The following is a 20,169-nucleotide window of genomic DNA, read 5'->3' as shown; positions in this document are numbered from 1 at the left end:
CACCTGGCAGGCTTGGCATATCAAGAGGCTGATCAAACATCATGGCGCTGAAGAGTATTTCTGTGTGTAATTAAAGCCCTTTTGTGGGGAGTAACTCATTCTGATTGGCTGTGCCTGGCTCCCCAGTGGGTGGCCCCACCCATGGATGCACCCCTGCCCAGTCATGTGAAATCTATAGATTAGGGCCTAATGAATTTATTTCAGTTGACTGATTTCCCTATATGAACTGTAACTCAGGAGAATATTTTAAATTGTGGCATTTATATCTTTGTTCAGTATAGTTGGCCTTGCCTATTCATATTTGCCTTATGTGTTGATGAGAGAATGTTAATATCAATCAGTTTGTTTTATTGTTTGACTTTTTTTGTTTTCTTATTTAGTATTATTAAGGGGAGATCTGAGTAACACTCCAATTCACATGGCAACACATCTTAAACTCTGTTTTAGGGATGCTATCCCCTCTTGATATCTGTCTGAGAAAGACCTGAGGGGATCTTTGAGAACAGACTTATCATGTAATTCACATCTAAAGTGTCAATAAGTTTCCCAAATGACTGGGAAATAGAATTGTCACTGTGTGAATCCAGTATTTCCTCAATGGGCTGTCTCAGCCTAGGCTTGTCAAGTCATACATTTATGACCTGGAATCCCCTTACTGTGCTGGAGTCATCCTCTAACGCCACATCTTCAGTGTTTACAGTTAGGCCTGTTGGTGAACTCTTAAGTTATGCTGTATGACAGGAGGTCACAGCACACCGAGCATAGTGCTGATACGAGGTAACTCCACCTTCTCCCATGAACCCAAACTTTACATTGAGTAGTTATGTAAGTGCAACTACTGAACTGCATCCTTCCTCAATCTAGTTTTCCCACCAATTCTCTGCTTCTGATCATTTTGCACCACTCAAACTGTCAATTGAGTACATTCAACAGAGTTCCATACTCTACATTTTCATTCCTTTTATTTAAATATACAGCAACTACATGTTAGACAAATCACTAGAACTGTTATCTTTATAGCACTGGGATCAGTGCTCTCATAGGTTTCTCTGAAGTGTTTCTGAATAAAATGAACACCCATGAAACCTCAACTGTTTGATATTAATTCCTCTTAGAGAAGCTGATGCTGTCAAGAGGAATGTGCTGCAGTAAATGTAGCTGATCTTGTATTTTGTCAAGGTCATCAATAAGTCATATTGATGTAAGTTACAATTTTACATTTGTCATTTAGCAGACACTTATCCAGAGTGACTTAGTCGTGAGTGCATTCATTGCAAGCGCCATGCTCTACCAACTAAGCCACACGGGGCACATTTCCTGCCAAGATCTTTATGGTAAGATGGATACAATAAGACAATCCAGTGGTATTTGCTAGTTCTTTATTTAAAAAAATATCAAAATATGAAACAATATTGCTTATTTAATCAACAAAATCTCTGCGCCTAAGTGAAAAGACATACAATACATAATAAAATCCCAGGAGTCGGCCAGTCCAAGTACTTAAGGATATTCACATGGACGGCACTCTAAAAATCCATCAATGTGACTATCATCTTTAGTGTAACTGGCTTTCTGAAGGCCCTGTCCCCGGATTACTGTGACAGTCATTTGTGGTGGTGATGACTAATTTACACCTGCTACTACTGTAGGCCCGTTCCATGAGTGTGGGTTCACGTTTTCCACCATGTAGGCCCTAATTGTGAAATGTGAGATGTTCCATCTCAGTGGGCTACGCCTGTCCAAACTAGAAAAATACAGTAACTAAACGTGGGTGTGAACTGTGATGCACTACTCTGCTTCTTTGTAGACTCATGAAAAGTAAAGGTTACATTAGTACAGATCTGAAAGGGCAACCTGGTTTAAACATACTTTTTTTCGTATTATTCTGTACATAAATCCGAGACACTATTTAGTATGATGTTTTGTATGGTATGTATTAATGTGGCTGTCCATCACCCATTTTGTATGATATGTTATATTAATTGTAATTCATATGTCACAAATTTGCAAAGCGTATGATATGTTACGAATTCTAGCCAGCTGGCTAACATTAGCTGGGCTAGGGGTTGTTAGGTTAGGGGGAGCATTAGCTAACATGCTAAGTAGTTGCAAAGTAACTAAAAGGTAGTCAAAAGTTGATGAAGTTGTCCGCGATTCGATTCGAACTTGTGCGAGATGTTTGCGTTAAACGGCCATCCAGCCACACAGACCAACAACCCTACTTTTGCCTTAAGTAACCGTAACATATCATACTATATAATTTGTGTCCTGGATTTACATTTACTATGCTACGTCTGGTCAGAGACCAGGCTGCATGAAAAGTAAAGGTTACATTAGTACAGATCTGAATGGGAAGTTTCTATAGGATCATTTGCCTGATGCTCTTCCAGCGTGTTTGACACTTTCCCCTCTTTCCTGTGTGACTCCTATTAGTCATACAGCGTTCCTGATTCTGTTAGCTTTATTTACACATGACCTATGCTCCTTCTTGTGTAATTTCCCAGCAGTGATAGTACAATGGGATTAATATGATACATTTAATCATAATCCTCTCGGCTTTCCCAGCTCTGCCTAACAGAAAGCCCAGAGGGAGTATTCATTTCTTTTTTTACAACGTGGGCTTGAGTTAACAAGCATTTCCAGCAAGCCGAAGGAACACCGATTTAGATAACGCTTATGATTGCAAACCTACAGTGGTGAAAGAGTTCACTCTGGTCTTGATCTTATCAGACTAGGTTAAAGGAAGCCCTTTGATCACATTCAATGCCTATTGCCGACATTGTAAATTGTGTGTCAAGTGCAATTAACATTTGTATTAGTTAACAGACTTTTCCAGTTACTTTAGATATATGTCTGTGTAAAGGGGAAACCCCCACCTGAGAGGATTATCTGACCGTAGCATTTCCTCCTACATTATTTGGAATGTCCAGACCCTTTTCGAAATCTCTTCCTGGAAAGGTTGGGTAGATTAAGCTGCCTGTATCCTGCACACATTTCAATGTCCTTGTCAATGTTTATTTTACCAGGTAGGTTGACAAAACACATTCTCTCATTTACAGCAATTACTTGGAATGGTTACAGGGGAGGATGGGATGAATGATCCAATTGGAATGTCCTTGACTCTATACCAGTCAACAAAAGCAGTACATTCTCACAGGAAAGTGGCTCCAAGTCACATACTGTACCACAGTGGTACATTGTTATCAAATGAAATTCTTAAAGTGCCGAGGCATTACCCTGTACTTGCTCTTCGTCATACCTTGCGCAATGAAACGTTCGTCACACCTCGGGTTGTACAGTATATTAAGTAGGGATATCCCCTTCAGCTTAAACTGTGGGCAGCTAGGTTTAGCCATTCAGGGAACTGAGAAAACGTGACTGATACTGTATAAGCCCGTGGGAGGCATGGAGGCTGCCAGTCACAACTATACAGAGCTTCCTGTGTTGTACTGCTGTACCCCCACATTCACTGTTACATTATGGTCGTGGCTCTGATACTACCTTCATACAAATTTCAAGAGTAGTATTACATATTCAGGCCATAAAGGACACTTGCCATCAGTTTATGAAACCAGAAAATGTAAATAGTTGAACTAGTCCAGCTGCAGCCAATTGCTAATGCATATGTCATATAGTGACATCAATGTTTTTCCCCCTAAATTTCCCCATCACTACTGACATTTGAATATCAGTTTACTAGCTAACTGACGTACATGATCTTAACATAGTGACCTAGTTTACCTTTGAATGTGCCTGTGAGATAAGAAAATGACTGAGGTATTAGAAATATCACAGAATAAAAAGATATCACAAAATCAAAAAATTATCTAAGCCTCAATGTCTTCCCAGCGACGCAGTAGCATGGTCCAGCAGAGCTAGAGTCCAACTGTATCAGCAGTAGCGTCAGCCCGGGCTTGAGGCTAGCAATGTGTAGGCATCAGAGTGCCCGTGTGAAGTAGTGATCATTAGGTCAGACCCAGTATGACCCTGTTCCAAGTTAATTGTCACGTCCACAAGTACAGTGAAATGCCTTTCCCAACAATGCAACAATAAATATCAGTAATACTCTTAAAAAATAAATTAAAGTAAAGTGGAACAAAAACATACGAGAAAGTAAGTCCACTGCCACTCACACAGGCAGGAGCTTGGTCTCAAAGTCCTGGGAGCACAGGATTTCAGAGCTGCTGCCCTGCTCCTGCTGAGGGTGGTGGAAACTGGTCACCACCAGGCTCCTGGGTTCATCTGAGACAGAGGGAGAGCGGGGGTGAAGATTGAGCCAATCTCAGATTAAATAATGTTGACGCTTCGTTCACGTTTAGGATTACAGTTTGAAAGCTGACAGAACAATGTTGCAGTGCTGTATGTTGAGTAGGAATGAATAACATTGTATAAGCATCTAATTACCTGTAGGGGGAGTTAGCTCATTAAGGGTTGGCTCCTTGGGGGCTGTCTTCTCTGGCTTCTTTTTGGTGATGATGATGACCAGAAACAAGACGATAAGGAGGATAAAGACCCCAAATGAGGCACCTATAGCCCAAAAAAGCCCTGTGCCATCAAAGAAAGAGGCTGTCATCTTTTTTTTTTTTTAAACAAGGTGATATAACATACATTTTGCCATGGGTTAGATTCACTGGTCTTACCCTCAGGGTCCGCCTGTGTTGAAGGTAAGGTGTTGACTTCTGGCGTTACAATGTTGGCAATGCCGCACTTGCTGTCACTGACTGCATCTCCCACTGCAACAATGTGTTCATTGGGATGCAGACAGCTGGGACAGAGATGGAGAAATAAAGATTTAAGGATTGGCTCTCCAATATCAGATTACATTGAGTAGCCATAGCGGAAGATTTTAGTTCTGAGTTGCTGAGATTAAGTCAAGTGTTTTGCTGCATACGGTCATTTATGCAATGGCATTAGTACTATCAGTAATTCCAATATTGACGCAAACTCAGAGTTTAAAGGGGGGGTTAAATCTAACCTTGTTCTCCAAGACTTGCACTTCTCATGGATTTTGTCATTGAAGGTCCCATCTGGACAATTCCGGCAGGACCCTATGGAGACAGACATGCAGAGGGTCGGACTTGGTGAAAATGTTCCCATGTGTCCTGATCTTGTGTCTTACTAGGCATGCCAGATAACTTGTTTGACTTTAATGTCTGCAGGTACAGATGTGTGTCTTACTTGCAGCGGGAAGAGGTTCCTGGCCCGTCCCACACTCCTCAACACAGAAGGAGCAGTGGTCATCACCACATCGGAATCCTGCCCTACAGTCACATTCTGTGTCCTTGCTTTTTGTACAGGCCGCCTTAAGGAATTGGGCGCCACCTACACACACGCAGGCAAGCAAAGGAGGAGTAAAATGAATGTTAAAACGTCTCGCTCATCAACAATAGATATTTAAGTGTAGAGGAGAATAGATTCTATCAAATGGGTAAATCTCTGGTGACATACCTACACACTGAGTACACCTGAGACAGGAGTGTGATGTACCATCAGTTGTGTAGGTCTCATTCCTACATGGAACGCAGAGCTTTTCTGGGTCTGGTCCACAGCGTGTCACCAGACGGTTCCCTACACAAAATACACCGGCAACAATTGAAAACACATCTACATCCATAATAACATCACAATCGCTCCATCAGTAGCAATTGCAGTGGACGGTAAGTGCATTTGATAGGAAACTATTTCCAGCCCTCTTCCACATGCCAGATACAGTTGTTTGATCATTATCCATACACCCCCCCCCCCCCCCCCCCCCCCCCCCCCTCTGGTGGTACTAATAGAAGCCACTGAAACGCAACTGGGTCACTGTGGTATACCCACTAAAGGATACATAGGATTTAATTAACCTGGGATACAGTAGATTGTTCATCCCCATGAAAGAGAGAATTTAACCAGATAAAGCCTTTAGAATCCAAGCCCCATTACATTAATTATTGATTATTTATAGGTTACATTTAAAGTTAAACCATTTACAGTAGCCTAGTTTAGACATTTACCTGGATTGCACCTTTCACAGCAGACATCAGGAGAACCAGCAGAGGTTGTCCATTGTTTACAACCTATCTCACCAGTGCTACTCAGGCAACACAGTGTGAGCATAGAGATACACAGTACCCTGAGGACCAGATGCATCTTCTCTCGCTGCCCTCCAATTCACACAGAAAATTAGGAACACAGAAGGGCTATGGATTCCAGGTGCAGTTGCTTGACAGTAATAATAATCCAAATGGAATAGACAACAGCAGTACCCTACTTGAAAGCACCCTTTCATATGATGAGACTTCAAACTCTCTTGCCTTTATGTGATTTGGGGGGGGCGTGGACAATTATTATTTTTTTTTTTACTAGGCAAATCGGTTAAGAACACATTCTTATTTACAATGACGGGCAGATTTTTACCTTGTCAACTCGGGGATTTAATTCAGAAACCTTTCGGGTACTGGTCCAACGCTCTAACCACTAGGCTACCTGCCGCCGACAAAATCCTAACGTGTATCTATTTGTCACCTGTTGCAGGCGTACAATAAACTATTTCAGACGCAGATTACGTGCTTGAAAGGGATATGTCAACAGAACTAATTACAAGCAGAGAGATGTTAAATAAAACGTTGAAATGACAAATACAAGTAACGAAACTAAATTGGAGAATGAAAAGATTATCAACAGTTTTTCTTCCGTTTCCTATGATAACACGTTATCTTCTGTCCTGTAGCCTACTCATTGAAGTTGCGGTCCACGAGTGGAGACGTGATTTGCAGTTGAACGATTCGTTCTCTTTGAACGACGTTTATTTTAGCCTTTCGCTCCTCCAGCTCAGCGGTTCCAGAGACGTAAACCGTCCTCCAATGCGCGAAGGAAAATAGATCATGAGCATATAAATACATGTTTAGAACGGATAATTGATCGCATGTTGCCAGAATGAGAAACTAAAACCTACAGCCTGTGCTCAGCGAACTCGAGAACAAGTCGCATTGCGTATCATCTTGCCCGGCTACCCAGACGCCATGCTCCCGCCAAATTAGTTGCCCGTTAGTTGCTTCTTTAGTTTCCGGGTCTGGGACGTCTGTTTTGTGTTTGATATTGGTGAATTATATATCCGATCTAAGGCTTATGGTATTTTCTCAATAGAAATGGCGAAAACCAAGTCCTGTTGTAGCGTACCTCTTTGTTCAAATTCAAGAAAAAAAGCTGTATCTAATGCCTGGTACTTTGAAGTCAAACAGGGTTGGTCTGGTCTTGGTGGGCTAGCTCGAATTGCGTTAACACTACCTCAAGAATATGAATGATGTCATATTGACTTTTCATAGCCGATCATTCACAGTTAGTTAAACAACAGGTCTGGGACAGGTAAACAGGGTTCCATAGCTGCAGGCAGAACAGTTGAAACTGGAGCAGCAGCATGACCAGGTGGACTGGGGACAGCAATGACTCATCAGGCCAGGCATGAGGCATGGTCCTAAGGAAAGAGTGAATTAGAAAGAGAAAGAAAGAGTGAATTAGAGGGAGCATCCTTAAATTCACACAGGACACTGGATGAGCCAGACTAATGTTGCTAGCTAGAAATTGTAGAAAGTCCTTTGGCTACAACTAGCTAGCTAGATAACAAGCTAGCTAGATGTTGAAAAAATTGTTTAATTCACCCTCACTACTGTAACTAACGTTACCCCATACTCCCGATGCCAGCTAGCCAAATGTTTAGTTTTCTTGCTAGCTAGATATACTGCGAGCGTCATTGCTAGGATAAGTTAGCTAGCTTGATGCCTAACCTTGCTTGCCCTGGCATTGGCTACTCGCTAGGAGGCTAACCAAACACACAAGACGACAGGTTTGATAGGATGTAAATAGCTAGCTACACTATATATACAAATATATGTGGACACCCCTTCAAATTAGTGGATTTGGCTATTTGTCTCACCCGTTGCTGACAGGTGTATAAAATCGAGAGAAACATTGGCAGTAGAATGACCTTATGAAGAGCTCAGTGACTGTCAACGTGGCACCGTCATGGGATGTCACCTTTCCAACAAGTCAGTTTGTAAAATGTTTGCCCTGCTAGAGCCCCCCGGTCAACTGTAAGTGCTGTTATTGTGAAGTGGAAACATCTAGGAGCAACAACGGCTCAGCCGCAAATTGATAGGCCACACAAGCTCACAGAACGGGACCGCCGAGTGCTGAAGCGTGTAAAAATCGTCCTCGGTTGCAACACTCACTACCGAGTTCCAAACTACCTCTGGAAGCAACTTCTGCTCAATAACTGTTCGACGGGAGCTTCATGAAATGGGTTTCCATGGCCGAGCAGCCACACACAAGCCTAAGATCACCATGCTCAATGCCAAACGTCAGCTGGAGTTGTGTAAAGCTCGCCATCATTGGATTCTGGAGCTGTGGAAATGCATTCTCTGGAGTGATGAATCACACTTCACCATCTGGCAGTCCGATGGACGAATCTGGGTTTGCCAGGAGAATGCTACCTGCCCCAATGCATAGTGCCAACTGTAAAGTTTGGTGGAGGAGGAATAATGGTCTGGAGCTGTTTTTCATGTTTCAGGCCCCTTAGTTCTAGTAATGGGAAATCTTAACGTTGTAACATACATACACTGACATTCTAGATGATTCTGTGCTGGCAACAGTTTGGGTAAGGCCCTTTCCTGTTTTAGTGTGAAAATGTCCCTGTGCACAAAGCGAGGTCCATACAGAAATAGTTTGTCGAGATCGGAGTGGAAGAACTTGACTGGCGTGCACAGAGCCAACTATCTGTGTCTAGCAAATATTTTCATAACTAACCCAAGATTGACCAGAGCCTGTTTCCAATGTGAGCAAATTAATCATAGTTGGCAGAACAAGCAAGGAGGTGGGCAGAGCCAAGCACGAGCTAGTGAGATCCTATTGGCATGTTCTAAACATTTTATTTGCATATTTCTGTTAGGGAACGCCTACTCTGTGAGTTGCGCGTCTGCAATAACTCAATTCGTCCTTGCACTCCTCCTAAACAAGGAAATATTTTGAAACGTTGGCAAAGGGTAACGTCTACAAAACACAGTCCACTCTGTTTGTTACATATTCTAGTTTTGGAAACAGAAAACTGTATGGAGATAAAATGTTTTATCCAAGAGAAAATTAGCAGAACCTCTGCCAAAATCCATCTCATTCCATCAACTCCCACTGCCGGCCGTTGGGTGTCCTCTCGTCAACATTTTCGGTAGTGAATGGAACGCCAACCACATGCCCCACCCCCATGAGAGATAGGCCTTGTGGCTAACGACAATGCAGTTGAAGAATTTAGTGTAAGTCTTCAGGCTACTTATCACCCTCATGGCAGTCAAGCAATGCATTCCCCCAAGAGTCGTTCACAATCTAGTCCGGTTGCGGCCACAACTGGACCTCGTTTCAAATGTATCAATAAATAATCTTATTTGTATGCCTAGCAATCAACAAATGTACATTGTTAAAAGCACACGTTTACAAGTGTCAATCACAAATGACAGCTTTTCAGTTCATAGTTCGCCGGTACAACTTTTGTACCATCGGCTGCCATTTAAAAAAAATGTCTGCCAGGACCCCATGGGGCCAAATGGTGGCTCCATATCTATATCATTTCAGAGTATACTGTACTACATACATCAATGTGCCAAATGTTGTGCTCTTATCACATAGTGCACGATCGAGTAATTTTTTTGCTTAAGCAACAAAAAAAATATATATATATAATTTTACATTTTCATTCCTCCCTATTAACAAAAAAATCATAGCATTCTTTATTATTTTTTGGTGACTAGTTACTTGACAAAGTTCGAAAATGGATCAAAGAAAGGGTTTAAAAATGATGCCATTTTTGACACACTGGGGTCAGAATTGAGCCCAGTTTATGCTTTTAAGCTTGGTGAATGTCTCAAGGGAATGTGATGACATTGTACTGACAGAAGAACAAAGATAACATATGTTATAATTATTCACCCACTCACACAATGGGAAAATGGGAATGTCCTCTTAGGACAGAGAAGAAGACATTGCCAAATGTATTTCTCAGGAGAGAAAAAGGCCACACTGAGAGACAGAGAAGGAAGCGTCAGGGCATTACATAGTATATTGTGCAGTGCAACACATGGTTTGGGAGAAGGCATTACACAACTTTTAAACTTTCCTTGTCATGCCCTTGTGCATATCAGCTGTTGTTTTGACTGACTCACCCATGTGGATGACTCGGGAGTTTACAACTACTATAATTACTATTATTCCACAAATAGTTGCCTGTGATGGACTGATGAAGCATGGAAATTGAAAGTGAAACAAAAAAGTGACCTGTTAAGCCGTGAAAGTACCAACGACTCCTTCCAAAATTTTACTGCATAAAATTCCAAGCAGACAGATCAAGCCCTCTTTGAATAGTTTGAGCCGGTGAAGCCAGGGTTATGGCTAGGGTTGGGGTTGAACCGGGGTGTGGACATGAAGCTAGGGATATGGCTAGGGTTGGGGTTGAGCCGGGGTTTGGACATGAAGCTAGGGATATGGCTAGGGTTGGGGTTGAGCCGGGGTATGGACATGAAGCTAGGGTTATGGCTAGGGTTGGGGTTGAGCCGGGGTTTGGACATGAAGCTAGGGTTATGGCTAGGGTTGGGGTTTAGCCGGGGTGTGGACATGAAGCTAGGGTTATGGCTAGGGTTGGGGTTGAACCGGGGTGTGGACATGAAGCTAGGGATATGGCTAGGGTTGGGGTTGAGCCAGGGTTTGGACATGAAGCTAGGGTTATGGCTAGGGTTGGGGTTGAGCCGGGGTTTGGACATGAAGCTAGGGATATGGCTAGGGTTGGGGTTGAGCCGGGGTTTGGACATGAAGCTAGGGATATGGCTAGGGTTGGGGTTTAGCCGGGGTGTGGACATGAAGCTAGGGTTATGGCTAGGGTTGGGGTTGAGCCGGGGTTTGGACATGAAGCTAGGGTTATGGCTAGGGTTGGGGTTGAGCCGGGGTTTGGACATGAAGCTAGGGATATGGCTAGGGTTGGGGTTGAGCCGGGGTTTGGACATGAAGCTAGGGTTATGGCTAGGGTTGGGGTTTAGCCGGGGTGTGGACATGAAGCTAGGGTTATGGCTAGGGTTGGGGTTGAGCCGGGGTTTGGACAAGAAGCTAGGGTTATGGCTAGGGTTGGGGTTGAGCTGGGGTTTGGACATGAAGCTAGGGTTATGGCTAGGGTTGGGGTTGAGCCGGGGTGTGGACATGAAGCTAGGGTTATGGCTAGGGTTGGGGTTGAGCCGGGGTTTGGACAAGAAGCTAGGGTTATGGCTAGGGTTGGGGTTGAACCGGGGTGTGGACATGAAGCTAGGGTTATGGCTAGGGTTGGGGTTGAGCCGGGGTTTGGACAAGAAGCTAGGGTTATGGCTAGGGTTGGGGTTGAGCCGGGGTTTGGACATGAAGCTAGGGATATGGCTAGGGTTGGGGTTGAACCGGGGTGTGGACATGAAGCTAGGGTTATGGGTAGAGTTGGGGTTGAGCCGGGGTTTGGACATGAAGCTAGGGATATGGCTAGAGTTGGGGTTGAACCGGGGTGTGGACATGAAGCTAGGGTTATGGCTAGGGTTGGGGTTGAACCGGGGTGTGGACATGAAGCTAGGGTTATGGCTAGGGTTGGGGTTGAGCCGGGGTGTGGACATGAAGCTAGGGTTATGGCTAGGGTTGGGGTTGAACCGGGGTGTGGACATGAAGCTAGGGTTATGGCTAGGGTTGGGGTTGAGCCGGGGTTTGGACAAGAAGCTAGGGTTATGGCCAGAGTTGGGGTTGAGCCGGGGTTTGGACATGAAGCTAGGGATATGGCTAGGGTTGGGGTTGAACCGGGGTGTGGACATGAAGCTAGGGTTGAGGTTAGGGTTGGGGTTGAGCCGTGATGTGGACATGAAGCTAGGGTTGAGGTTGGGTTTGGGGATAGCATTACAGCTGTGGAGACATTGTAATGCCATTCTAGGGTTCTTTTCTCCTGTCACTTTCTTTTCTCCTGTCACTGTCTCTTTTTTTTCATTTGCTACATTTTTCTCACCACTTCCCTATCTATTTGTGTATGTACCTTCAAAGGGTGAGCTCTAACAGTAGGTATCTTGTTAGATCCCATCCTTTGGAATTACTTACTCTCAAACAATTACATTGTTAGATCCCATTGGGTAACCTGGTTAAACTGTTGGGGTAAACTATTTGCACCTTTGTGTGTTGCTTCTAAGTATCTGTCTTTGATCTTCTTTCTACCTTTCTCACCCCCCACTTCGTCCTACACACAGGGCCGTAGGATGTAAGGTCATGACATCAAATGTCAACACCTCATCTGCCTAAACACCTTACGTCAATAGCAAACACCCACGTCTCCCACTCTAGACAACACTTGCGTACACAGACAGAAAGCCGTAGTGTACACCCCTAACACTACAGCTTGTAAAAGAGAAATTGAAACACTGTATGGTAGACCAAATAAGAGCTGCTCATAGTCAGTGTATGGGCTTAGGCGGTTTGTAGTAGTTATTCACAGATAACAAAGCCTTTTTATATAGTGGGTTTAGATATTTGCACCGAACAGGGTCATACTGAGTCACTCCACATCTCTCACAATAGATTCCACCAGCTGTGCAACACAGCCATAGTAGTCACTGCGTGTTCTGATCTGTAGCCCTGGAGAACCTTGCTCTAGTGAGTCTACAGTAGAAGCTACGCCTCTGCATCTGGGGTCGCCTCTTGAGCCACAAGCAGACACATCACTTCCTGTTAGAAACACCACATCCTCCCACTCATGTGACTGTGACAGATAGCATTTCAGCAGGGTCTCATGGCGTCAGAGCGGGGTCTGCTCTGGCCTGGTGTTAGCCTCCCTCAGCCTCAGACCATCAGCCCACAGGGAAAGTACAGCAGTGTTTGTACCAGTAAGTTCCACTCAGAGGCGGGTAGATTTAACATCAAAGCAGATCACTTCATCAGGGCTTTGAGGGCAAGGACAGTAAAATAAGACGTTACAGAACTTACTCCACCCTTCCTTGACAGAAATAACACCACATTATCGAAACACAGTGTATAGTGTAGGCCTATGTGTATGGGCTCTTACTGCTGGTTAAATATAGTAAATGCAACTAATATGGATGTTGGCTTCCATTTAGATATGTACAGCACTTACCGTCATTGAATACAGTTAAAAGTTGTCAAACCAACCTTATTACTGGTTTCTGCAACAAACAAAAAAAATCCACAACCAAACAATTGCCCGGTTCACAATGTTGTCGTTGTCGTTTTTTAAGAAATTCAGACAAAATCTTTGTACATATATATTTTTTATTCTTATATATAATACATTTCTATGTACAATTTATTCCTGTTTTTTGTAAAGAAATCAAATGAAAGACAAAGCTTTGATTGCAAACAGTGTTTCATACCAAAGGGCCAGAGAAGAGAGAGCAAGAGAGAGAATGAAAAAGTGCTCAAATAATGATCAGAGTGTTGCGACAGAAAGGTCTTATGCATCACACCGTTTCTGTGTTGTCGATAGACTTGGGCCGGGAGTCCATTCGATTGCAGGTTATAGGCATTGCGGACTTTAAAGGCAATGTTCCCACGTTTGCGGAGACTACATTCATGGTAAACATTGCATATGTCGGCTCAATCGAAAACTACCTTTACATTTCTATGGCAGAATCTGTAATCAGATCTGCTTCAGCCATCATCCGCATAGCGTTTGTTGGAAGTGGAACTGCGTTAGACTTGTCAAATCCACAAGTGGCTCCTGGCATTATACCTAAATTGGACATTGCCATTGGCTGCACAGCTATCGCCAGGTTAAAGCTTGATCTTAGGCCTTAAACACAGCTTAACCAATTAACCAACCTTCACAAGAAGGACTTTCAAATCAAGGGCTGGAATTTCATCAAAAATGATCTGGTGATATCACAGAAAAATACCTACACTGTACAGAACTGCACACCTCACTGTGAGAAGCACTGGTTATCCCTCTGATCTCTGTTTCAGTCAACACTTTTAAGAGACCCTGTTGACTTTAACTGATGACGATCAGATCTGTTTTAGGTAGTAGATCTGTGGTGGACGGCCACTGTTTGCAACTCTGTTTGCAGCTACACTACATGACCAAAAGTGTGGACACCTGCTCGTCGAGCATCTCAATCCAAAATCATGGGCATTAATATGCAGTTGGTCCCCCCTTTCCTGCTATAACAGCCTCCACTCTTCTGGGAAGGCTTTCCACTAGATGTTAGAACATTGCTGCAGGGACTTGCTTCCATTCAGCCACGAGCATTAGTGAGGTCGGGCACTGATGTTGGGAGATTACGCCTGGCTTGCAGTCGGCGTTACAATTCATCCCAAAGGTGTTCGATGGGGTTGAGGTCAAGGCTCTGTGCAGGCCAGTCAAGTTCTTCCACACTGATCTCGACAAACCATTTCTGTATGGACCTCACTTTGTGCACGGGGACATTGTCATGCTGAAACAGGAAAGGGCCTTCCCCAAACTGTTGCCACAAAGTTGGAAGCACAGAATCGTTTAGAATGACATAGTATACAATAAGATTTCCCTTCACTGGAACTAAGGGGCCTAGCCCGAACCATGAAAAACAGCCCCAGACCATTATTCCTCCTCCACCAAACTTTACAGTTGGCACTATGCATTCGGGCAGATAGTGTTTTCCTGGCATCCGCCAAACCCAGATTTGTCCGTCGGACTGCCAGATGGTGAAGCGTGATTCATCACTCCAGAGAATGCGTTTCCACTGCTCCAGAGTCCAATGGCGGCGAGCTTTACACCACTCCAGCTGACACTTGGCATTGCGCATGGAGATCTTAGGATTGTGTGCGGCTGCTCGGCCATAGAAACCCATTTCATGAAGCTCCTGACAAACAGTTATGGTGCTGATGTTGCTTCCAGAGGCAGTTAGGAACTTGGCAGTGAGTGTTGCAACCGAGGACAGACGCACTGACTTGTTGGAAAGGTGGCATCCTATGAAGGTGCCATGTTGAAAGTCATCAGTAAGGCCATTCTACTGCCAACGTTTGTCTATAGAGATTGCATGGCTGTGTGCTCGATTTTATACACCTGCCAGCAACGGGTGTGGCTGAAATAGCTGAATCCACAAATTTGAAGGGGTGTCCACATACTTTTGTATGTATAGTGTATGTGGAAACAGTTAAAAATCTAATCTGTTCACAACACGAGTCTGTTGTGGTCAGGACTCCATTGACTGCAATAATAATGATGCATTGGACAAAGCACAGCTAGGACAGTGGTCAAATCCTGGCCACTGAGTCACAGAGGGAAATGATGTCTGACTGAGTGTCTACGTGTGAGTCAGCCATAGAGCGAGACAACGTATGACACTGACCGTCAATGCAACATCATGATTACGTAAATAACATCAAACATTCTCCAGTGTATGGATTCTTCCTTTAGACCTTTGGCGAGAGGCCCAACCCCCAAATTTCTAATATTTAACAAAAGTAATGTGTTTATTCCTTTTAAAGCAGTTGAGATAGTTTAAACTATAGGCTGCTTATCTGCAGGACTAACAACTGGTTACAGTGCCTCCCTTAGTTGGACAAATACAAGGGCTGTGAAATAGGCCGAGGCTAGCTTTGACTAGTTAGAATATGTCACGGTCCCCCTGCAGACCGGATAGCAGGTCAGTCAGTTAGAGCAGGAGTTTTGGTATGATTGGCCAAATAGTAGAAGTTTGTGTAAAGGGCGACATTCTAGGAGGTTGACTCATAGTCCAGAGCCTCCAGTGAGGCTTCCCTCTTCCAGAGCTCTGTGTCCGGGTGGGTCTGGGGGATTGAGATCCAGACCCAGTCAGTTGGCTTGGACGTCTGGTTCAACAAACAGCAGGTGCTTGTTCTCCACATAGAGTAAGTACATACTCTCGGGACTGGACTGTCTGTGGCAGCTCACAAGGATCACCACATTGAACAACACTCACATCGATTTCACAAACTGTTCACGTCACGTCAATACAAAAGAGCTGGCTGGGGGTTCTGATCAGACACTGAGGCTCTGTGTGTTTTTGTGATGGCAGGACTCTCTTCAGTTCTGTTGTGCTCTTGTCTCCTGTCCTCCCCTGCTCCGACATCCGAGGGGCCGTTGTTGACAGCATGGGGACGGAGGGGACCAGCGTCTACATTCTCAACTCAGGAATAGTCAGTAGCAAATGGAGTAAAGAAGAGAAGGTGAGGTGGGACGGACGAGCGGTAGGACGGGGGGGGGCTTGTTTGTGCTCAGCAAGTTTTTAAAAGGCACTGTCCTGTCTGTCACATGATGTCAACAAAGAACTCGCAGGGATTGCCCATAGCGTGCTGGAAGGACTGGCGGCTTGCCGTGAGCTCAGGGGGGACGGCTCCTAGCCCACGTACCGGGGGAGCCCCGGGAGGGGTGCTGCTGCTGACGGAGGTCTTAGAGGCCAGCCGGGACAGGCAGTATGAGGGGGGCAGGCCGGGGGGGCCGTAAGAGGAGGCGTGGCTTCGCTCGCTGTGGCCACACGAGCCGGGCCCAGGCTTGGTGAAAGGGGCGTGTTTGTAGATGAAGGATGTGTGGCTGTGGGTGTGGCTGTTCTGTGAGTGACAGTGACTCCTGTGAGACTGAGCGTGGCTGAAACCAGAGCGGGCGTGGCTGTGACTTGAGTGGGCATGGCTGCTGTGATGACTGTGATGACTCTGCTGGCTGGCGGACTTATCGCAAGGGCGCCTCGCTCCTCGGATCCCCTTTGGCTCAGTTTCACTGCATGTGGACCTGTGACCCTTCACTTGTGGGGAGGAGTTTTGATCAGGGCCCTTCCCTGTCCCTGCGCTGGGGTTGGATCCACTGCTTCTGCTTCCTAGGAGAGGAGAGAGAGACACACATGTCATCTGGGCAGCCACACACCTGGTTAAACCACACCAGACACACAACAGCAGCTCCAACTCACCAGCTTCTTATTACTGATTTTGAACAGTTGGCTGAATTGGCTGCCATTGCTATGATAATCATGGAGGTTGGATATTCATTATAATTCTCATCCACTTTACAGATTAAATCGGTTGAAGCTTTAACTGCCGATAGCCAACAGCCGCATATAGCTGATGTTTTGGCGGTGTCGTAATGTAGGTGTAACTGCGTTGAAGCTGTCAAATCAGGGAGAAGCTTCTCTTGTGATAATTTTCAGGCAGTCATACCCGTCCCACTCCCATTAGAAGTTCAGAATGAGAAAGTACAGGCCATATAGAAGTAATGACGCTCAAATTGAAAATCATGAAATTAAATGATGAGGATTTCTATCAGCCTAATCGAGGTGTAGATTACACCTCACATTCCAGTGTTCAAATTTGTAAACGAGGCTGCATGGGATTTTTGTTAATGTGACTCCGAGCAGCCAATGGCAATGTCCGCTTTAGGTACAATGCCGGGAGCCGTTGTGGATTTGACAGCTCCACCTCAAACACTGTCAAAACATCAGCTATGCAGATCTGATTGAATCAGGCCCTTCATTGCCAACAGTCACAGGCAAATGTAACGATACACCTGCATCAAAGACACATTTTTAAAATTGGAACATACTGCATTGACAATATCAAAACAAATGGGGCTTTTATGATTTGCTTTTAAAAGGAAAGAGCCTTCCATTGTTGAATTGTACAGAGAAAGATCACATTGATTGTATTGATACAGGTGTAAACATTACATAATTATTATCACATGATCAAACATGTTCCCCTCCTTTCGATAAGCAATGAGCACAACAGGACTGGGTAAAGTGGTTCATGTCTGCCCCCTGCCAGTGAGAATGATAGTGCAAGATTTTGCCTGATTTGATCACCCTGAATCATGCACCTCTCATTCTGAGATTACAGCAGCACAGGACCAAGAGAGGGAGAACCGACGATCAGGAGAGTCACACAGACACAGCTGCAGGGGCAGAAACAGTATGGACACCAACATACTCAGAGGGAGAGGCACGGGAAAACAAAAACCTTAAGCTGTGGTATGAGGAGAATGTGGTGTATATTTATATATCAAGAGAAAGAGATATAGAGAGAGAAAGATAGGATGAAATTGAGATGTAGAGAAGGGAGAGCGCAAAGGCCAAGAATTAAGGCAAGATAAAATGTATAGCGATGGATTGAGAGAGATAGATAAAAAGGAGAAGGAGAGAGGTAGCAGAGTGGGTTAGCTGTTAGCTTACCGGTTCCCCAGAGTCCTGAGACTACCTGGTCCATCAGTCTACCGTTGCCCAACAGAAACAGAGGGAACAACAGAGTTACACACACCTCCCAGCCCAGCCTAACCTGTCTAAACCCAGTCTACTGCTGTCACCTCCCAGCCCAGCCTAACCTGTCTAAACCCAGTCTACTGCTGTCACCTCCCAGCCTAACCTGTCTAACCCAGTCTACTGCTGTCACCTCCCAGCCCAGCCTAACCTGTCTAAACCCAGTCTACTGCTGTCACCTCCCAGCCCAGCCTAACCTGTCTACTGCTGTCACCTCCCAGCCTAACCTGTCTAACCCAGTCTACTTACTGTCACCTCCCAGCCCAACCTAACCTGTCTAAGCCCAGTCTACTTACTGTCACCTCCTAGCCCAGCCTAACCTGTCTAACCCAGTCTACTTACTGTCACCTCCCAGCTCAGCCTAACCAGTCTACTGCTGTCACCTCCCAACCCAGCCTAACCTGTCTAACCCAGTCTACTTACTGTCACCTCCCAGCCCAGCCTAACCTGTCTTACCCAGTCTACTTACTGTCACCTCCCAGCCCAGCCTAACCTGTCTACTGCTGTCACTCCCAGCCCAGCCTAACCTGTCTACTTACTGTCACTCCCAGCCCAGCCTAACCTGTCTACTTAATGTCACCTCCCAGCCCAGCCTAACCTGTCTACATACTGTCACCTCCCAGCCTAACCAGTCTACTTACTGTCACCTCCCAGCCCAGCCTAACATGTCTACATACTGTCACCTCCCAGCCTAACCAGTCTACTTACTGTCACCTCCCAGCCCAGCCTAACCTGTCTAAATACGGTCACCTCCCAGCCTAACAGTCTACTTACTGTCATCTCCCAGCCCAGCCTAACCTGTCTACTTACATGTCACCTCCCAGCCTAACCTGTCTACTTACATGTCACCTCCCAGCCTAACCTGTCTACATACTGTCACCTCCCAGCCTAACCTGTCTACATACTGTCACCTCCCAGCCTAACCTGTCTACATACTGTCACCTCCCAGCCCAACCTGTCTACATACTGTCACCTCCCAGCCCAGCCTAATCTGTCTACATACTGTCACCTCCCAGCCCAGCCTAACCTGTCTACATACTGTCACCTCCCAGCCTAACCTGTCTACTTACTGTCACCTCCCAGCCGAGCCTAACCTGTCTACATACTGTCACCTCCCAGCCTAACAGTCTACTTACTGTCACCTCCCAGCCCAGCCTAACCAGTCTACTTACTGTCACCTCCCAGCCCAGCCTAACCTGTCTACTTACTGTCACCTCCTAGCCCAGCCTAACCTGTCTACTTACTGTCTCCTCCCAGCCTAACCTGTCTACATACTGTCACCTCCCAGCCCAACCTGTCTACTTACTGTCACCTCCCAGCCCAGCCTAACCTGTCTACATACTGTCACCTCCCAGCCCAGCCTAACCTGTCTACATACTGTCACCTCCCAGCCTAACCTGTCTACTTACTGTCACCTCCCAGCCGAGCCTAACCTGTCTACATACTGTCACCTCCCAGCCTAACAGTCTACTTACTGTCACCTCCCAGCCCAGCCTAACCTGTCTACTTACTGTCACCTCCCAGCCTAACCTGTCTACATACTGTCACCTCCCAGCCTAACCTGTCTACTTACTGTCACCTCCCAGCCCAGCCTAACCAGTCTACTTACTGGCACCTCCCAGCCCAGCCTAACCAGTCTACTTACTGTCACCTCCCAGCCCAGCCTAACCTGTCTAAACCCAGTCTACTGCTGTCACCTCCCAGCCCAGCCTAACCTGTCTAAACCCAGTCTACTGCTGTCAACTCCCAGCCCAGCCTAACCTGTCTACTGCTGTCACCTCCCAGCCTAACCTGTCTAACCCAGTCTACTTACTGTCACCTCCCAGCCCAACCTAACCTGTCTAAGCCCAGTCTACTTACTGTCACCTCCTAGCCCAGCCTAACCTGTCTAACCCAGTCTACTTACTGT

The 20,169-nt window shown here is 45.4% G+C and overlaps 2 protein-coding genes across 4 annotated transcripts in view; both read right to left on the bottom strand.

Moving 5' to 3' along the window:
- Positions 1-1,362: 1,362 nt before the first annotated feature.
- On the bottom strand, positions 1,363-7,243 carry LOC110492146 (tumor necrosis factor receptor superfamily member 9). The gene is made up of 7 exons (XM_021566191.2): positions 5,997-7,243; positions 5,449-5,568; positions 5,179-5,322; positions 4,976-5,048; positions 4,641-4,765; positions 4,405-4,545; positions 1,363-4,242 (listed from the first exon to the last, which is right to left on the bottom strand). Exons 1-7 carry the CDS (start codon positions 6,130-6,132, stop codon positions 4,130-4,132), a joined length of 852 nt encoding a protein of 283 aa, XP_021421866.2. The 5' UTR covers positions 6,133-7,243; the 3' UTR covers positions 1,363-4,129.
- Positions 7,244-15,003: 7,760 nt separating this feature from the next.
- dvl1a (dishevelled segment polarity protein 1a) overlaps positions 15,004-20,169 on the bottom strand; it is a 49,480-nt gene continuing 44,314 nt past the window's right edge. Inside the window, exons 15-16 of one of the 3 annotated variants that reach the window (XM_036947077.1) lie at positions 18,177-18,214; positions 16,701-16,832 (exon numbers count right to left, since the gene is read on the bottom strand). In XM_036947077.1, coding sequence (XP_036802972.1) covers positions 18,210-18,214 — 5 coding nt within the window. In that variant the 3' untranslated portion in view covers positions 16,701-16,832; positions 18,177-18,209. Of the gene's footprint in view, positions 16,833-18,176; positions 18,215-20,169 lie in introns of all 3 variants that reach the window. The other 2 variants (XM_036947075.1, XM_036947076.1) reach the window with 2 other exon arrangements.

The sequence above is a fragment of the Oncorhynchus mykiss genome, chromosome 16, assembly GCF_013265735.2.
Source record: "Oncorhynchus mykiss isolate Arlee chromosome 16, USDA_OmykA_1.1, whole genome shotgun sequence".
Lineage (NCBI taxonomy): Eukaryota > Metazoa > Chordata > Actinopteri > Salmoniformes > Salmonidae > Oncorhynchus > Oncorhynchus mykiss.
Note: the sequence above shows the minus strand (reverse complement) of the source record. Positions and strands in the feature narration are given on the sequence as shown.